The sequence below is a fragment of the Nerophis lumbriciformis genome, linkage group LG26 (genome assembly GCF_033978685.3).
Source record: "Nerophis lumbriciformis linkage group LG26, RoL_Nlum_v2.1, whole genome shotgun sequence".
Classification (NCBI taxonomy): Eukaryota; Metazoa; Chordata; class Actinopteri; order Syngnathiformes; family Syngnathidae; genus Nerophis; species Nerophis lumbriciformis.
In genome coordinates this window covers 34,354,803-34,372,441 of record NC_084573.2, presented here as the reverse complement: position 1 = coordinate 34,372,441, position 17,639 = coordinate 34,354,803, and the positions used below count along the sequence as shown (strand labels likewise).

Below are 17,639 nucleotides of genomic sequence, written 5' to 3'. Positions count from 1 at the left end.
TTCATTGCACACAGACTGATGCATTCAAATGTTTATTTCATTTAATTTTGATGATTTGAAGTGGCAACAAATGAAAATCCAAAATTCCGTGTGTCACAAAATTAGAATATTACTTAAGGCTAATACAAAAAAGGGATTTTTAGAAATGTTGGCCAACTGAAAAGTATGAAAATGAAAAATATGAGCATGTACAATACTCAATACTTGGTTGGAGCTCCTTTTGCCTCAATTACTGCGTTAATGCGGCGTGGCATGGAGTCGACGAGTTTCTGGCACTGCTCAGGTGTTATGAGAGCCCAGGTTGCTCTGATAGTGGCCTTCAACTCTTCTGCGTTTTTGGGTCTGGCATTCTGCATCTTCCTTTTCACAATACCCCACAGATTTTCTATGGGGCTAAGGTCAGGGTGAGTTGGCGGGCCAATTTAGAACAGAAATACCATGGTCCGTAAACCAGGCACGGGTAGATTTTGCGCTGTGTGTAGGCGCCAAGTCCTGTTGGAACTTGAAATCTCCATCTCCATAGAGCAGGTCAGCAGCAGGAAGCATGAAGTGCTCTAAAACTTGCTGGTAGACGGCTGCGTTGACCCTGGATCTCAGGAAACAGAGTGGACCGACACCAGCAGATGACATGGCACCCCAAACCATCACCCAACCATGCAAATTTTGCATTTCCTATGGAAATCGAGGTCCCAGAGTCTGGAGGAAGACAGGAGAGGCACAGGATCCACGTTGCCTGAAGTCTAGTGTAAAGTTTCCACCATCAGTGATGGTTTGGGGTGCCATGTCATCTGTTGGTGTCGGTCCACTCTGTTTCCTGAGATCCAGGGTCAACGCAGCCGTCTACCAGCAAGTTTTAGAGCACTTCATGCTTCCTGCTGCTGACCTGCTCTATGGAGATGGAGATTTCAAGTTCCAACAGGACTTGGCGCCTGCACACAGCGCAAAATCTACCCGTGCCTGGTTTACGGACCATGGTATTTCTGTTCTAAATTGGCCCGCCAACTCCCCTGACCTTAGCCCCATAGAAAATTTGTGGGGTATTGTGAAAAGGAAGATGCAGAATGCCAGACCCAAAAACGCAGAAGAGTTGAAGGCCACTATCAGAGCAACCTGGGCTCTCATAACACCTGAGCAGTGCCAGAAACTCATCGACTCCATGCCACGCCGCATTAACGCAGTAATTGAGGCAAAAAGAGCTCCAACCAAGTATTGAGTATTGTACATGCTCATATTTTTAATTTTCATACTTTTCAGTTGGCCAACATTTCTAAAAATCCCTTTTTTGTATTAGCCTTAAGTAATATTCTAATTTTGTGACACACGGAATTTTGGATTTTCATTTGTTGCCACTTCAAATCATCAAAATTAAATGAAATAAACATTTGAATGCATCAGTCTGTGTGCAATGAATAAATATAATGTACAAGTTACACCTTTTGAATGCAATTACTGAAATAAATCAAGTTTTTCAAAATATTCTAATTTACTGGCTTTTACCTGTATATGATATAGACATAACATAATATATCAGTATATTTAATATACTGTACATACATTATGTAAATATTACGTATATATGTTGTAATTTATATCGCTATATTAAGTCTATTTATACCTGCATTGTCCTTTCCATCCTTACACTTTCCATCATTGTAACTTAGCTACTGTGTGGAACAATTTCCCTTGTGGATCATTAAAGTTTGTCTAAGTCTAAGTTGCACAGTCCATCTTCACAAAGGTTTATATTTAAAACGTTCATTAAAAGTATTATTATTGTGAATGATTAGTTCCAGTGTAGACAAAGTTGTTGATGTTGTGGTTCAGTGGTTGTATATCGTCACTCTTCACAGGAAGGAAATACACAGCATCTAGTCTACGGTTGCTCCTTCTGGAGACACTGCCTCTTAGTGTTTTGGAAGAGAATTACAAGTTTGGTGCCACTCCCACGGAAGAACTATAAATCAAACAAGACGCCGTCGAGGGGGGACGCAAGCTACGCGACGCAAAATTATATTCCAGCCGTAACTCACCAGCATTAGTTTATAGTTTGAGATTGACATGACTTTGTGAGTGTGAAGGACAGTGCTAAGAAGAAGTTGATAATGTTCATTAAATTAAAGAAAGACATCATCAAAAGCATGATTGAGTGTTAAAGCAATTTGAGCGCATCTCTGCTTGTCGGCACCATATTGAAGCAGAATAAGTCGATAACGCCAGCCAAGAATATTAAAATAATATCTAAACTGTGAACAATTTTCCATGAAAATATGAAAAAGCTGCTGATTATGTGTTTGACGAAGAAGCAGATGGATGGAGATACAGTAGAGCAGTGTTTTTCAACCTTTTTTGAGCCAAGGCACATTTTTTGCGTTGAAAAAATCCGGAGGCACACCACCAGCAGAAATCATTAAAAAACGAAACTCATTTGACAGTAAAAAGTCACAATTGTTGGATATGACTTTAAAGCATAACCAAGCATGCATCAATATAGCTCTTGTCTCAAAGTAGGTGTACTGTCACCACCTGTCACATCACACCCTGACTTATTTGGAGTTTATTGCTGTTTTCCTGTGTGTAGTGTTTTAGTTCTTGTCTTGTGCTCCTATTTTAATTGCTTTTTCTCTTTTTTTGGTATTTTCCTGTAACAGTTTCATGTTTTCCTTTGAGCGATATTTCCTGCATCTACTTTGTTTTAGCAATCAAGAAGATTTGAGTTGTCATGTCATGTTTGGATGTGCTTTGTGGACGCCGTCTTTGCTCCACAGTAAGTCTTTGCTGTCGTCCAGCATTCTGTTTCTGTTTACTTTGCAGCCAGTTCAGTATTAGTTTTGTTCTGCATAGCCTTCCGTAAGCCTCAATTACTTTTCTTAGGGGCACTCACCTTTTGTTTATTTTTGGTTTAAGCTTTAGACACCTTTTTACCTGCACACTGCCTCCAGCTGTTTCCGACATCTATCTACAAAGCAATTAGCTACCGGCTGCCACCTACTGATATGGAAGAGTATTACACGGTTACTCTCCTGAGCTCTAGACAGCACCGACACTCAACAACAACACATCATTTGCAGACTATAATTACTAGTTTGCAAAAAATATTTTTAACCCAAATAGGTGAAATTAGGTAATCTCCCACGGCACACCAGACTGTATCTCACGGCACACTAGTGTGCCGCGCCACAGTGGTTGAAAAACACTGCAGTAGAGGTCCACTCTCCAAGGTGAATGTATTTTATTAGTTCATAAAACCACTGTAGTAGTTTTTTATAGAATATTTCTTAACTAAATGTAGTTTTTTCTTTTTAGAATACATGTTAAAATTGTGCCGTTTTTGATTAATTTAGTGTTTTGAGTAAGGAGATCTGTCACAGAACCTATTAGGTTCGTAAATTGAGGTATTACTGTACCTGTATGTGAAATGGTTCCCATGTATGAGGCAGATAAGTTGATGATGACATCACAAAACACAGACATTTGGCTAATGAAGTACAAAACATATTTATTATGGCAGTAACAGTACATTTTGTATATAAAAAATAATGCACATTAAAAGGCCAAAAACAAGTGATAAACTCTAAATCGTCAGTTTCATCTCACCCTGCTGCCCTGTTGTTATTTGAAGGGTAATACAATTAAATACTCATTATACTGTAGTAGCTTTATCATGTAACAGAGATTTAAATGTTGTAAAAAAAGACAGCCAGCCACCCCTTAAAAAGGTAGCATTGTGTATGAATATCATGCATATTATTTCTTTCTGTGTAATGAATATTCTGTCATTTGAGAAAATAAACATCCAGTACCGGTTACTTTTTACACCACAGGGCGAACATCAAACTGACTTTGTCAAACCATGAAAATGTGACATAGTATGTACATAAACGAATACATTTGATGTAACAAATAACAATAGCCTACGTGTACACAGACACACATGTTGGTTCATTACAGGAACATTCCAAAGGTAAGGGTGAGGTAACATGAAGCCCTTTTCCGTCCCTATTCTCATCAATTTTGTGACTGTGAAATAAGTATTTTGAAAGCTAAAATACACATTATACTAATATTGTATGTTAAAAAAACATGCTTCTATGCTTGTTTAAGTAAATATTGAAAAGGCTTACAGCTGTGTTCCAGCATTGATTTATTAATTAATCATGCTGATTTCAGTGTAAATTTTTTTTTAATGGAGTTTTAGGCAAGACTGTTTTCCTATTTGAATAATCTTTTTTATAACAATGGTCAATTGTCTGTGGCTGGAGCGTTACTACCAATGGCTGACCTTATGTTCTTCTTTCGACTAAATACTTCAGACTGCATCAACAGCGCCTCTGCTGGTTGAAGCCGAGTTGTGCACTCTATTTCACCTAATTTAAAAAAAATACTTAGTTTACCAGCAATGTGTCTGTTATTATACCCATCTGTCTTTATTCAATACAATGATGATGTTAAATTCAGTGAGTTCTACAGCTTTTTTTCCTGAACTTTCAACTGAACGTTGATGAAAACGCATTGTGGAGCAGTAATGTTCCCCTGTGCATATTTCTGTTTCCAGGTTTTAAACCTCGGCTTTGTTCTTGGAGTGATCTGCATGAGCCAGACTCTCCTCGTTGTCCTCTTCCTCTGCAGGGACCTGGGACAACATCAAAAGCAACAGCAAAATCCGGTAAATGTTTTATTGGTTAGAGTTTGGCAGAACAGAGAAAATATGATGAGTTTCATCTTGTGAAATATGTCTTACAGCTAGCCTTCTTAAAATAGAGCAGGATTTCTTACCTCCCAGTAAATAGAGTCATCAAAGCAGTTTTGGTCTGGAGGTTGTCCCCAGATAGGCAACTTCATTATTAAACCTTGAGCAAGAAAATACATGTTCAGTCACACTGGGTGTTTTGTCTTTTTGAGTATTCATACAGGCAATACAAGTACTATCAAAATGATGTCTCTATCATGCTAACAGTTAGCATGTGTCACGTACAAAGTTATATGACTCTAAGGCAGGAGTGTCAAACTCATTTCAGCTCAGGGGCCACATGGAGGAAAATCTATTCCCAAGTGGGCCGGACTGGTAAAATCATGTCAGGATAACTTAAAAATAAAGACAACTTCAAATGCTTTTCTTTGTTTAAAAAAATAGAACAAGCTAGGGGTGTAACGGTACGTGTATTTGTATCGAACCGTTTCGGTACGGGGGTTCCGGTTCGGTTCGGAGGTGTACCGAACGAGTTTCCACACGGACATATTAAGTAGCGTACCGCACGTTGTGTAAACAATGCACAACGAGGCACAACACACGGCATGCTAGCAGCTAACGGGCTACGATAGACTGACCATACGTTCTCTTTTCCCCGGACATGTCCTCTTTTGCGGAGCTGTCAGGGCGGAGTTTCTTAAATGCCTCAAATGTCTGGCATTTTGAGTTAGGGTTGCGTGTATTTTCAATGTACGTTCAGGGTTAAGAAGGGGTTAAAAACAAAACAAATTGTGCGCATAGCAGCATTGGTGAGGGAGGGGCAGAGACAGAGAGAGAGATAGAGTTATGATAAACGCGCATTCGTTGCCAGGCTCTGCTTTTTATCCATAGATTTATCAAATTTAATGTTTTATTATCAATAGCAGGGGTGTTAAAAGTGTGCCCCGGAGGCCATTTGCGGCCCACAGCTAATGTTTTAAAGGCTCACGGCACATTCTAAAAATACTATTAAAATAAACAAAAACATAACAAAAGTGAAATAAAAAAGCTTAAAGGTTAAATGTAATTTAGAAAAAGTTGCAATGTTGACTAATAAAACAAAGCTGTTTTTTTTTCTTTCAAACTGTCATTGCTCAAAACATAATATTGAATCAAAATCAATGTTATTATGAATTATTGACCTATGTAAGGTTCCCATTTTTTCACATCAAATATTCCACTAAGAAAAGTATTTTTGGTGGAAGTTTTTGCAAATTTGGTAAATAAATAATCTAAAAATGTATATTTTGTTGTTTTCTTACTGTACCGAAAATGAACCGAACCGTGACCTCTAAACCGAGGTACGTACCGAACCGACCTTTTTGTGTACCGTTACACCCCTAGAACAAGCACAATCTGAAAACATACAAATCATAATGTTGTTGGTTTTTTTACACTTACATGTTGCTGTCCATAGTAGTCTATTTTCATTTGTTGTGATTTATAATTTCTGAATAAATGATGTGATAATGTTCATTGGTCAAGTAGGTGTGAGTCTGGCAGAGTTTTAAAATGCTCTCATTGGTGTACAATTTTAATCTAGCAGAAGATGTAATAAATAGAAATATAAAAATCAAATTACAGGATGTTATTAATGTAATTTACTCATTTTCCTCAACTGATGTACTAACATCATGTGGTTTATTCTGTACTTATGTAGCATCATCTACAACAACATTTGTGAACTCGGACTCATTTCATGAATCACACATGAAGTTATTAGGGGATATATATTATTTCAGCATATTTATGTGCGCCCAGATAATGTGTCCCCGGTCCGCCCCCTCTGAAGTTGTGCGCACTCCTGCGACGGGATACAAAGAATTGCTCCGGCGACATCCAGTGGACACATTTAGAAGAGCAGTTTCTTTCATTCAAAAATTTCAGCTAATTTTAAACCAACTTCTTTTTTGGCATTTTCAAATAGACAGAAAAAAGTGCAAGTCGAAACAGTACAATTTTAAAGTCAGTAAATTATTCACACCCTTTCCCTTAAAACCCAAACCAACCACCCACCCCACTCAGGTCACACAAACAAGGGGCATATGGCACAATCATATAACAAGAAGACGACAAAGACAGACACACTCTCACACACACACACACACACACACACACACACACACACACACACACACACACACACACACACACACACACACACACACATGCGAGGCCAGAGACAAACAAACAGGCTGGAAGGAGAGAGAGAAAAAATTAAGAGAAAAAAATAAAAATAAAAATAAATAATATAAAGAAGAAAAAATAAAATAATTTCAGCTAATTTTTATACTTACCAAAATCATTTCGCGGGCCGGATAAAACCTATTCGTGGGCCGTACGTTTGACACCCCTGCTCTAAGGTGTACGGCGGCAAAATTGGCTAAAAAAGTTAACACGTTAACGTTAACATGCTAAAATTAACATGCTAACAGTTAGAATGCGTCAAATACCAAGTGCTATGACTCTGATGTGGGCCGCTAAAAACACATTTTATTTACCAAAAAATTCACCAAATCCCCACAAGGTAGAGCAACAACACAACACAAGACAACTTTAAAATTGCGTTAATTTATGAAACATTTGCTGTAAAAATGTTATATCTGTAAATTCTACAATTTATTTTTACTTTTTTATTTTTACGAAAAAGAACACTAGATCAGTACATTTGAGTAGTTTGCGACTAATCGAGTCACAATACTATTAATAGTTTTTATTTGTGTGTACAGTCTGAATACCATTGCCAACTATTGGCTGGCATGCATATTACAGAATCAATGTCATGTGTTGTGTGATTGGGTTTTTCAGTGGGTTGTTTTGGTCCAATGGAATACATTGCAATTGGCAATTTTTTTCAAACTGTATAATTTCTGATGAATCGTTTGCAATGGATCTCATTCTACTGTAGAGGTGGTATCACCAACAAATTAGCAGATAAGTGCACAAGGTGCCATCTGTCATCTCCACCCACCTGTAATAGCCCCTCCAACCAGAGCAAACCCAAGGGATGAAGCCAAGGCGGCGGCTTGCATGGCGGCGTTCCCGCTAAAAGGTGAGCAGGCCTCATGTGAGCTTAAATTAAACACGGCAATATTTCAAAGCTCTGTTAACACCTACTTTTCTTTTTTACCCAAAGCCACAGCGACTATACCAGCCAAGCCTCCCAGGATGCCCGGCATGCCGTGCAGATTGTGGACACCACAGGTATCCTGGATGCCCAGATGCGATGCCAGAATAGGCTGCAGAGAAAAGCCACTTCAATATGAGTATGTGGATTGTTTGGTATGCAGTTGTTTTACTTCAACTCACTGTTAGGTACTTGAAGCCCAGTGTGGAAACAATGCCGGCCACAAACCCAATCAGCATCGCCCCGAATGGCCCAATGTTCATGTCAGCACACGTGCCCACGGCGACGCCACCAGCAAGTGTGGCGTTCTGAATGTGCACCTGTAGGATTAAAAGATGACAGAACATGTATAAAACACACAATTTAGGCTTTACCGTGGTAGGAATAGTTGCCCGACCATGTCTAGTTTTCCTTTGTGCTCCACCAGGCTGGAGACGGCGTAAGCAGAAAGCACGCAGGTGGCCAGGGAGAGGTAGGTGTTGATGACCGCTGTGAGCTGGGTGAAGCCTGGTTCGGCAATGGCTGAGTTAAAACTGGGCCAGAACATCCAGAGGAACACGGTGCCTGTGAAGAAGATGACTCCGTAAATTCACAGCAAGTAGCAGAATTTATTATTCGGCGGTCTGTTGGTTTTACAAACACTGGCATCCTTGTTGAGTGTTGAAGCTGCCTAGACATTTGTGTCCACTAGATGGCATTGGAAAGTTGGATTCAATTGCATAGTCTCTTACCAATCATAGCAAACATATCAGAGTGGTAGACAGATCCGTCATTGTCGTGGCCGTTTCTCAGACCCGGCCTGTAAAGCATCCGAGCCACGGCCAAACCAAAATAGGCCCCGTAGGCGTGGATGATCATGGAGGCCCCAACGTCGTTGGCCTGTAAAAAGAACAGACAATTGTGTTCTAAACGTTATCGTCATTTTTTTCCCTTAATTAGTTGTTTGTAATTCACATCAGAAATGACTTGTAAAAAGTGTTCTTTTATCTCTATCAAGCACTAGAACAGATGTTAGGATGGATTGTGTTGTTTTGTTTTTTGCCAGATTATGCAAAAGTTACACAACTGATTGGTTAAACTGAAGATCCAGATGCAATTAGAATTAAAAGCCATTCACTTCCATTGACTGCCTTGTTCTTGTCAGAGTGCTGCGTGCTGATTGCAGGAAACAAAAACAAAAACTTGGTCTATATTTGCAATGGTGTGGATGTACCTTTTCTAAGTTGAAGGTATACAATAAATGTTTTTCTTGGTGGTTGTGCGCAGAATAAGTCGAGGTTGACTCACCCCCATGATTTCTGCCACCAGGTGCTCGTTTATGGAGAATATGCTAATCTCCAGGATGGTCATGATGAGCAGCTGAACGGGGCTGGTTTTACCCAGTACTGCTCCAAAGGAGATTAAGACGGTGGCTGTGCTGAAGTCTGCATTGATGATTCTTCAAGGAGAGGTGAGAAGGCAAGCCGTTAGGAACACAACTGGTGCACAAGAGTGAGAACAGTTTTAGAAAATTCTATAAGAAATTAGGCTGGAAAATTTGGAAGGTTTTTTAAAACTCGCCCCCACCTAAAAAAAAAAAAAAAAAAAAAAGAGGCTTCACTACACATCTTGACACATAAAAATGTGTTTCAACTTGTTTGACATTCTTAATTTTTATTTTATGATGTCTTGGCTGATCAGTACAATATGGCTATGGAGACAGTAGTTGACATCAGTGTTAGTAAAACAATTAAAAAAACAACAACATTGCCTCTCAAGTCAATAGATTTTATGATAGCCACAGTATGAGGCCCCCTTCCCCATACAAACACATCATAGGACCAACATCCCAGAATGAACAAAAAAAAAAGAATCATGATTTTTCCCTTTGGTAGTAGTGTCAAACTTTGCAGTTATGGCTGCCCTCAGGGGGACGCTTGTAACAGTGAATAACATATGAATATACATGTTTAATGATTATCCTCATTATATTACACAGTTGCCTGTGCATTTGATTATTATACAGTTTTCTACATACACAGTAAACATTTTTTTTAGATTTTGCGGTAAAAAACTTGCTGTTCAGTCACCAGATTTGTACTGTAAATTTTACAGTGTTTAAAAAAAAAACAGCACCACAATAAAATTCTGCTGATTAAGCTGCCAGTTTTTTTGTTTTTTTTTACCGAATAATCTATTGTAACTAATCTAACTTGAAAACCGGTACCACAATTTTTTTACGGTAAAATTCTGGCAACTGAGCAGCCAATTGTTGTTGTTTTTTTTTTTTTACAGTAAATCAGCAATTGTTGTTTTGTTAGTGTATTACTATAATTGAAAAAACGGAATCACAATTTTTTTTTATGTAAGAATTCTGGTGACGGCAATTTTTTCATTTTGGCATTTTTATAGTGTACACTTGGATGGAACTTGCTTTGAAATCATACGTCAAGCATACATTATTTATTTTTATTTTACCCCAAATGTACGATGATTTTTGATGCATTATTAGAGGATATTAAAGTTTTTACAGTACTTGGATGGAAAGAACAAATACATTTATTAAAGAAAATATAAAATACTATAATTATGCATATTATTTCTAGGCTTTCGCAGTCGAATCTCGGATTCAGGAAAAACGGTGCGGTTTTCGTCCTGGTCGTGGAACTGTGGATCAGCTCAATACTCTCGGCAGGGTCCTTGAGGGTGCATGGGTGTTTGCCCAACCAGTCTACATGTGCTTTGTGGACTTGGAGAAGGCATTCAACCGTGTCCCTCGGGAAGTCCTTTGTGGAGTGCTCAGAAAGTATGGGGTATCGGACTGTCTGATTGTGGCGGTCCGCTCCCTGTATGATCAGTGTCAGAGCTTGGTCCGCATTGCTGGCAGTAAGTCGGACACGTTTCTAGTGAGGGTTGGACTCCGCCAAGGCTGCCCTTTGTCACCGATTCTGTTCATAACTTTTATGGACAGAATTCCTAGGCGCAGTCAAGGCGTTGAGGGTATCCGGTTTGGTGGCTGCAGGATTAGGTCTCTGCTTTTTGCAGATGATGTGTTCCTGATGGCTTCATCTGGCTAGGATCTTCAGCTCTCACTGGATCGGTTCGCAGCCGAGTGTGAAGCGACTGGGATGAGAATAGACACCTCCAAGTCCGAGTCCATGGTTCTCGCCCGGAAAAGGGTGGAGTGCCATCTCCGGGTTGGGGAGGAGACCCTGCCCCAAGTGGAGGAGTTTAAGTACCTCGGAGTCTTGTTCACGAGTGAGGGAAGAGTGGATCGTGAGATCGACAGGCGGATCGGTGCGGCGTCTTCAGTAATGCGGACGCTGTATCGATCCGTTGTGGTGAAGAAGGAGCTGAGCCGGATGGCAAAGCTCTTAATTTACCGGTCGATCTACGTTCCCATCCTCACCTATGGTCATTGGGTTATGACCGAAAGGACAAGATCACGGGTACAAGCGGCCAAAATGAGTTTCCTCCGCCGGGTGGCGGGTCTCTCCCTTAGAGATACGGTGAGAAGCTCTGCCATCCGGGAGGAGCTTGAAGTAAATCCGCTGCTCCTCCACATGGAGAGGAGCCAGATGAGGTGGTTCGGGCATCTGGTCAGGATGCCACCCGAACGCCTCCCTAGGGAGGTGTTTCGGGCACATCCGACCGGTAAGAGGCCACGGGGAAGACCCAGGACCCATTGGGAAGACTATGTCTCCCGGCTTTTTTGATTGATTGATTGAATTTTTTATTAGTAGATTGCACAGTGAAGTACATATTCCGTACAATTGACCACTAAATGGTAACACCCGAATACGTTTTTCAACTTGTTTAAGTCGGGGTCCACTTTAATTGATTCATGATACAGATATATACTAACATCATAATACAGTCATCACACAAGATAATCATCAGAGTATATACATTGAATTATTTACATTATTTACAATCCGGGGTGTGGGATATGGATGGGGGATGGGGGGTTAGGTTTGGTTGGTATCAACACTTCTGTCATCAACAATCAGCATCAACAATTGCATCATCAGAGAAATGGACATTGAAACAGTGTAGGGCTGACTTGGTAGGATATGTACAGCAAGTAGTGGACATAGAGAGAGAGAGAGATCAGAAAGCATAAGAAAAAGTAACATTTGATTATTTGCAATCCGGGGAGGGTGTTAGTTTAGGGTTGTAGTCGCCTGGAGGTGTACTTTTATTGCGGTTTTGAAGGAGGATAGAGATTCCCTTTCTTTTACACCTGTTGGGAGCGTGTGGCATAGAAAGAGAATGAGTTAAGACCTTTGTTAGATCGGAATCTGGGTTTAACGTGGTTAGTGGAGCTCCCCCTGGTGTTGTGGTTATGGCGGTCATTTATGTTAAGGAAGTAGTTTGACATGTACTTCGGTATCAGGGAGGTGTAGCAGATTTTATGGACTAGGCTCAGTGCAAGTTGTTTTACTCTTTCCTCCACCCTGAGCCAGCCCACTTTGGAGAAGTGGGTAGGAGTGAGGTGTGATCTGGGGTGGGCCTGGGAACGCCTCGAGATCCGCCGGGAAGAGCTGGACGAAGTGGCTGGGGAGAGGGAAGTCTGGGCTTCCCTGCTTAGGCTGCTGCCCCCGCGACCCGACCTCGGATAAGCGGAAGAAGATGGATGGATGGATGGCTTTCGCAGTCCATATAAAATTATGTGGCGGGCTAGATCCGGCACCCGAACCTTAAATTTGACACCTGCGTCCTATGAGTTTTCTGTGACAAACTAACCAGCAGTTTTGCAAATATATATGAGGATAGATGGAATTCATAAGAATTAATTTGATAAGTGTTCCAAAATGTTGCTACCCTAGATGCAAGTGCAGGAATAGCACTCGAGGCTCTGGTCTTACTTGAAGATGTTGACTTTAATCTTGCCATCATCCAGATGCCAGATACCCTGCATGAGGAGACCCCACTGCAGGCCGAAGGCGGCCAGTAGCAAGTTGATGCCCACGCTGCTGAAGCCGTATCTTTTCAGGAAAGTCATCAAGAAGCCGAAGCCGATGAAGATCATGACGTGGACATCCTGGAACACTGGGGACATGACAGAGGGAGGAGGTTAGTGCTTTGTCACGCAAGACGCAATTTAGCCACTGTAGATAACTCCTTGGCGGTACTGAAATTGAATTAGACGGAACACTTTATGCAATGTGGTCAATTCAGCACAGGCCTCACGCTATTAATTTCCTGCTCACTCATTTGCCCTGTGGAAATGATTACACAGGGGTTGTTTTGTCAGGCGTCACCTGTTGACTTGAAAACCAATTCAATCATACCCAGTGGGATTCTGGGAAAAATGCTCCTGGTGTTCCAGTCGACTTCGCGGCTTTTCTATGACGTCCATATAACAGGGTTTAAACGGGGGAAGGTATAGTGAAGAGAGTGTGTTTTTTAGGAGTGTACGTGTACATCTCCAATCTTAAAGAGGACCAGTAATTCTGGGATGCTAGACTGGGTGCGTCCTCAGACAGGAAGTTGGTCGTTTAGTTGATGTGATGGACGCCATCTATGGCAATTCCATCAGACTAGAAAGACAATGGGGGTAAATTCCTTGTAGCATAACATTCTTAATGGCAGCCAGTAAACAGGAATCCAGCACCTTTGTTTGATGATTAGTTATTTGAAAGGTGGTGATCATCAATGGTAGTCATGATATTTTTTTAAGGGTCATTTTACAAACTACAAAACCGGAGACCTTTTATAAGCGACCAGACTTGACTACTATGTTTTCGCAGTAATTAATAAGCTTCACCAATCAAATGGCACTGACTGCTTAAAATGGTTAAACTGGCATCTTGCCACCTTTTATACAATGTGTGTGCAACAATTTCGCTTTAAACTCCATAGCACACCAGCTTTACCATGTTTACTAAGCATGGTAGTCTAGACATCTACCCTGCACCATGGTGGTGTCCGATTTATAGAAAATGGCAAGGGTGCGTAAGGGTATTGCAGGGCAGTCAACTGGCGGCCCAGGAGCCAATCCTGGCCAGGGAATGACACAATACCGGCCCCCGAGTACAGTTCAAAACTTGGGAGACAAACATTTTTGCACCAAATTCCTAAAGCACAAGAGTCCTCCTGTTGTATAGAGAAGTGTTTTTCAACCTTTTTTGAGCCAAGGCACATTTTTTGCGTTGAAAAAATGCGGAGGCACACCACCAGCAGAAATCATTAAAAAACTAAACTCAGTTGACGGTAAAAAGTAGTTGTCGCAATTGTTGGATATGACTTTAAACCATAACCAAGCATGCATCAATGTAGCTCTTGTCTCAAAGTAGGTGTACTGTCACCACCTGTCACATCACGCCCCGACTTATTTGGATTTTTTTGCTGTTTTCCTGTGTGTAGTGTTTTAGTTCTTGTCTTGCGCTCCTATTTTAGTAGCTTTTTCTCTTTTTTTGGCATTTTCCTGTAGCAGTTTCATGTCTTCCTTTGAGCGATATTTCCAGGATCTACTTTGTTTTCGCAATCAAGAATATTTCAGTTGTTTTTATCCTTTGTGAGGACATTGTTGATTGTCATGTCATGTTCGGATGTACATTGTGGACGCTGTCTTTGCTCCACAGTAAGTCTTTGCTGTCGTCCAGCATTCAGTTTTTGTTTACTTTGTAGCCAGTCCAGTTTTAGTTTCGTTCTGCATAGCCATCCCTAAGCTTTAATGCCTTTTCTTAGGGGCACTCACCTTTTGTCTATTTTTGGTTTAAGCATTAGATACCTTTTTACCTGCACGCTGCCTCCCGCTGTTTCTACAAAGCAATTAGCTATCGGCTGCCACCTACTGATATGGAAGAGTATTACACGGTACTCTGCCGAGCTCTAGACAGCACCGACACTCAACAACAACCCATAATTTGCAGATTATAATTACTGGTTTGCAAAAAATATTTTTAACCCAAATAGGTGAAATTAGATCATCTCCCACGGGAACTTGGACCACTGTAAAGACATTGGCAGATCCTTGCATTGACATTTTAACCCTGCTAGTAAACATAGAACACTAGTACCAAAATTGTGATTTACTAAACTCAGGCGTTCCTCAAGGCACCCGTTTAAGTGGTCTCCTTTTTCACAGTCCCATTTGTTTTTTTTCATAATGTGATTTATGTCACTAAGGTGCTGCCTTAGCTTGTTTACCTCAGATGCAGTCAGTCATTTGTTCAACCTCTTTAGTTTTACTAGTGGTGTTCCACAAGGTTCCATTTTAGGCCCTCTCTTTTTCATCATTTGGCCTATTCAAATTCAAGTTAAAACAACTTGTGAGACACTGCAGTAGATTCTTAAAAAACTAGAGTGCTGTCATCGAGATGACCTTTAGATTAAATGTCCACTGTAGGGTACACTAGTTTTCTGGAATATACAAAATAAGACTAGAGGCGGCGTGGCTCGGTTGGTAGAGCGGCCGTTCCAGTGACTTTAGGGTTCCAGGTTTGATCCCCGCTTCCGCCATCCTAGTCACTGCCGTTGTGTCCATGGGCAAGATACTTTGCCCACCAGCTCTTAGTGCCACCCACACTGGTTTAAATGTAACTGATATAATGGGTTTTACTATGTAATATGTTGAGTCACTAGAGAATAGCACTGTATAAATTATAATTCACTTCCGTTCACTTCACTACCAGTGAAGTGAGAAGTTGTCACCTTAATCCGTAGCTTTCTGGAAAGGTTTGCCCCCAAAACAATTTAGTTGAATATCCCTCGTTTATTGTCTCACTTCTCCTGTGTGTTGTGTTGAAAGCAATTGTCACTATCCCTTAAATTATTTTTAAAATCGCACTCGATACTGGATCTGATGATCTTTTTGGATGCTGTGTAAAAGCGCTTGCAGTTATGGCGGTATGTGTAAAAGGCTGAGGTGAATGAATGAATGAGTGAGTGAATTTATGAGTGTTAATCCTGAGAGGTTCCATTTCCATTTACTGTAATGCTGTTAAATGTGGTATCGTTCTTTAAAAAATAAACCAAAAAGTACAAACGGTATCATTTGCCTTACACCTGCAGTGATACATTGTGGTATAAAGTATTTGATGCTTTCGCTTTCATTTTGACACCCCCTTTTTGTGGTGACTAAAGAACATGGCGCGCTGAATATGAGGAGATAAAATTGGGACGCAGCCACAGTGTCTGGCATCATGCCCAGACGTTAGGCAACGCTCATTAGGAGAGATTACCCCTTGGGGTGGAAATGTTTATGTGAAGGATAATTTTGCACCATAAAATATCCATAATTTGCCTTATGTACACACTGCACATATACGTAGACTCCCCAGTATCCAGTAACGTGCATATTCCAAAACATGTAAATGTATTTAAAGCCTACGACCACAATCCTTAACGTCCCATGCAGGTAACTTTGGAATACCTTACTTTCCTCATTATTTTCATGACATCAATTACTGTCCACTCTGCACCCCTCAGGGGTCTTGAGATGGTCATTCTGCAGCAATATAGCAAAAAGTGGCACTGAGCGATGAGCTTATCTCTCTCGGCCACACCTGCCACACCCAACTGTGATCAGGCACTTGAATGCAGCAGCAAACTGCAAGAAAGTTGCAGATGCGTATTCTTTATTTATATTAACATTTTTCCATGACAGGATGCCACCCGACACATACTCTGGGGGTACTTTTTTGGATGATTAGACATGTGGGATGGAGGAGAGCATAACCCCCTTGACTCCTGTTACTGCCTTCAGTAACAACATTAACATTAAACTCACAATATTCCAACTGAAAAAAGAAACGTCTTTTGCCATCATAATGTAACCTAAAAAAGTTGACAGCTTGTAAAGTTGGCAAGAGTTATTGTAATCACTTCAAAAGAAAGTTGCATTCATTCATTAAATTGATGTCATATGAAAGAGATTTGAATCATGCTAAAATAGTTTGTGTATCACAGGACCTTTTTTTTAACAGCTTGAAAATATGACATCATTGCATCTATAACAGCTGTGCTGCCTTTTAGTGAGGCATGCAGCGGCAAATTCAACTCATGTTTAGGTACCAAATATGCTTTCAATAAAGGACTATACGTGTTATAATCGGAGCAGAATCAATACAAAAACACCAATCATGTGTTTGACCTCTGTACTAATATCGATATCCCACTCAGCGCATCCTTTATCCAGCAGCACCAGTCAGACTTACTAGGATAGAGCTCCATAGGCGATTTGTGTTCGCTCGTGCCGTTGGAGTGCGCGTCGTGGCCGTGACCTTTGCCGTCATCGTACACCACAAAGACCGCAAACAGGATGATGGTGATAATCTCCAAAGCCAAGGCCACGATGGGGAACTTGAGCCTCATGTTGGTGGCGTACGCAGGCATCCTGAGACACTATAGTTATCTGTCTGTGGCGCTTGCACACACAAACACACATTCATGCAAGAATGTGCGCTCACACACACACGCACACGCACGCACACAGTTAGCCTGACTTACTAACAGTGAATTGAGGGAAGAAATTGACATCTGCTTTTAAACTGATGCAGGTTTTTGTTATGGCCAATGACAGAGCAGAAGTCTTGGGCCTGCATAATGAACACCCCCTCTTTTTGACCCCCCCCCTCCAGCACTTTGCCTTACAGGGATGGGTTTCCTCTGTGGATGACTGAAGGGACAAAGCCAAACACTTGTTTAGTACACACTTTATACCCAGTTGAACTTCTTAGGCATGAATTTGTCACTGTCAAAGTTTGTTGACTTATTTAAGAGGCAGGTTTGCCTTGCACGAGTGTTCAGTTTCAGTTCAGTTTTTAAACAGTTTAACACTGCAATGCAACAATGCAAACA

The 17,639-nt window shown here is 40.8% G+C and overlaps 1 protein-coding gene and 1 long non-coding RNA gene across 3 annotated transcripts; one reads left to right on the top strand and one right to left on the bottom strand.

Annotated features, from left to right (window-relative positions):
* Positions 1–3,476: 3,476 nt before the first annotated feature.
* On the bottom strand, positions 3,477–17,293 carry rhag (Rh associated glycoprotein). Its single transcript, XM_061986998.2, has 10 exons — positions 16,997–17,293; positions 12,701–12,884; positions 9,141–9,291; positions 8,585–8,732; positions 8,251–8,417; positions 8,036–8,173; positions 7,844–7,965; positions 7,698–7,771; positions 4,774–4,847; positions 3,477–4,630 (listed from the first exon to the last, which is right to left on the bottom strand). The coding sequence occupies exons 1-10, from the start codon at positions 17,172–17,174 to the stop codon at positions 4,556–4,558; spliced, it is 1,311 nt and encodes a 436-aa protein (XP_061842982.1). The 5' UTR covers positions 17,175–17,293; the 3' UTR covers positions 3,477–4,555.
* LOC133623696 (uncharacterized) lies at positions 4,426–12,902 on the top strand. Of its 2 annotated transcripts, none has more exons than XR_009817922.2 (5): positions 4,426–4,663; positions 7,637–7,778; positions 7,863–7,996; positions 8,281–9,303; positions 12,736–12,902. It is a non-coding gene; the product is annotated as an uncharacterized lncRNA (long non-coding RNA). The 2 variants fall into 2 exon arrangements; XR_009817921.2 differs by having other exon boundaries at positions 4,431–4,663; positions 7,863–7,992.
* Positions 17,294–17,639: the final 346 nt, after the last annotated feature.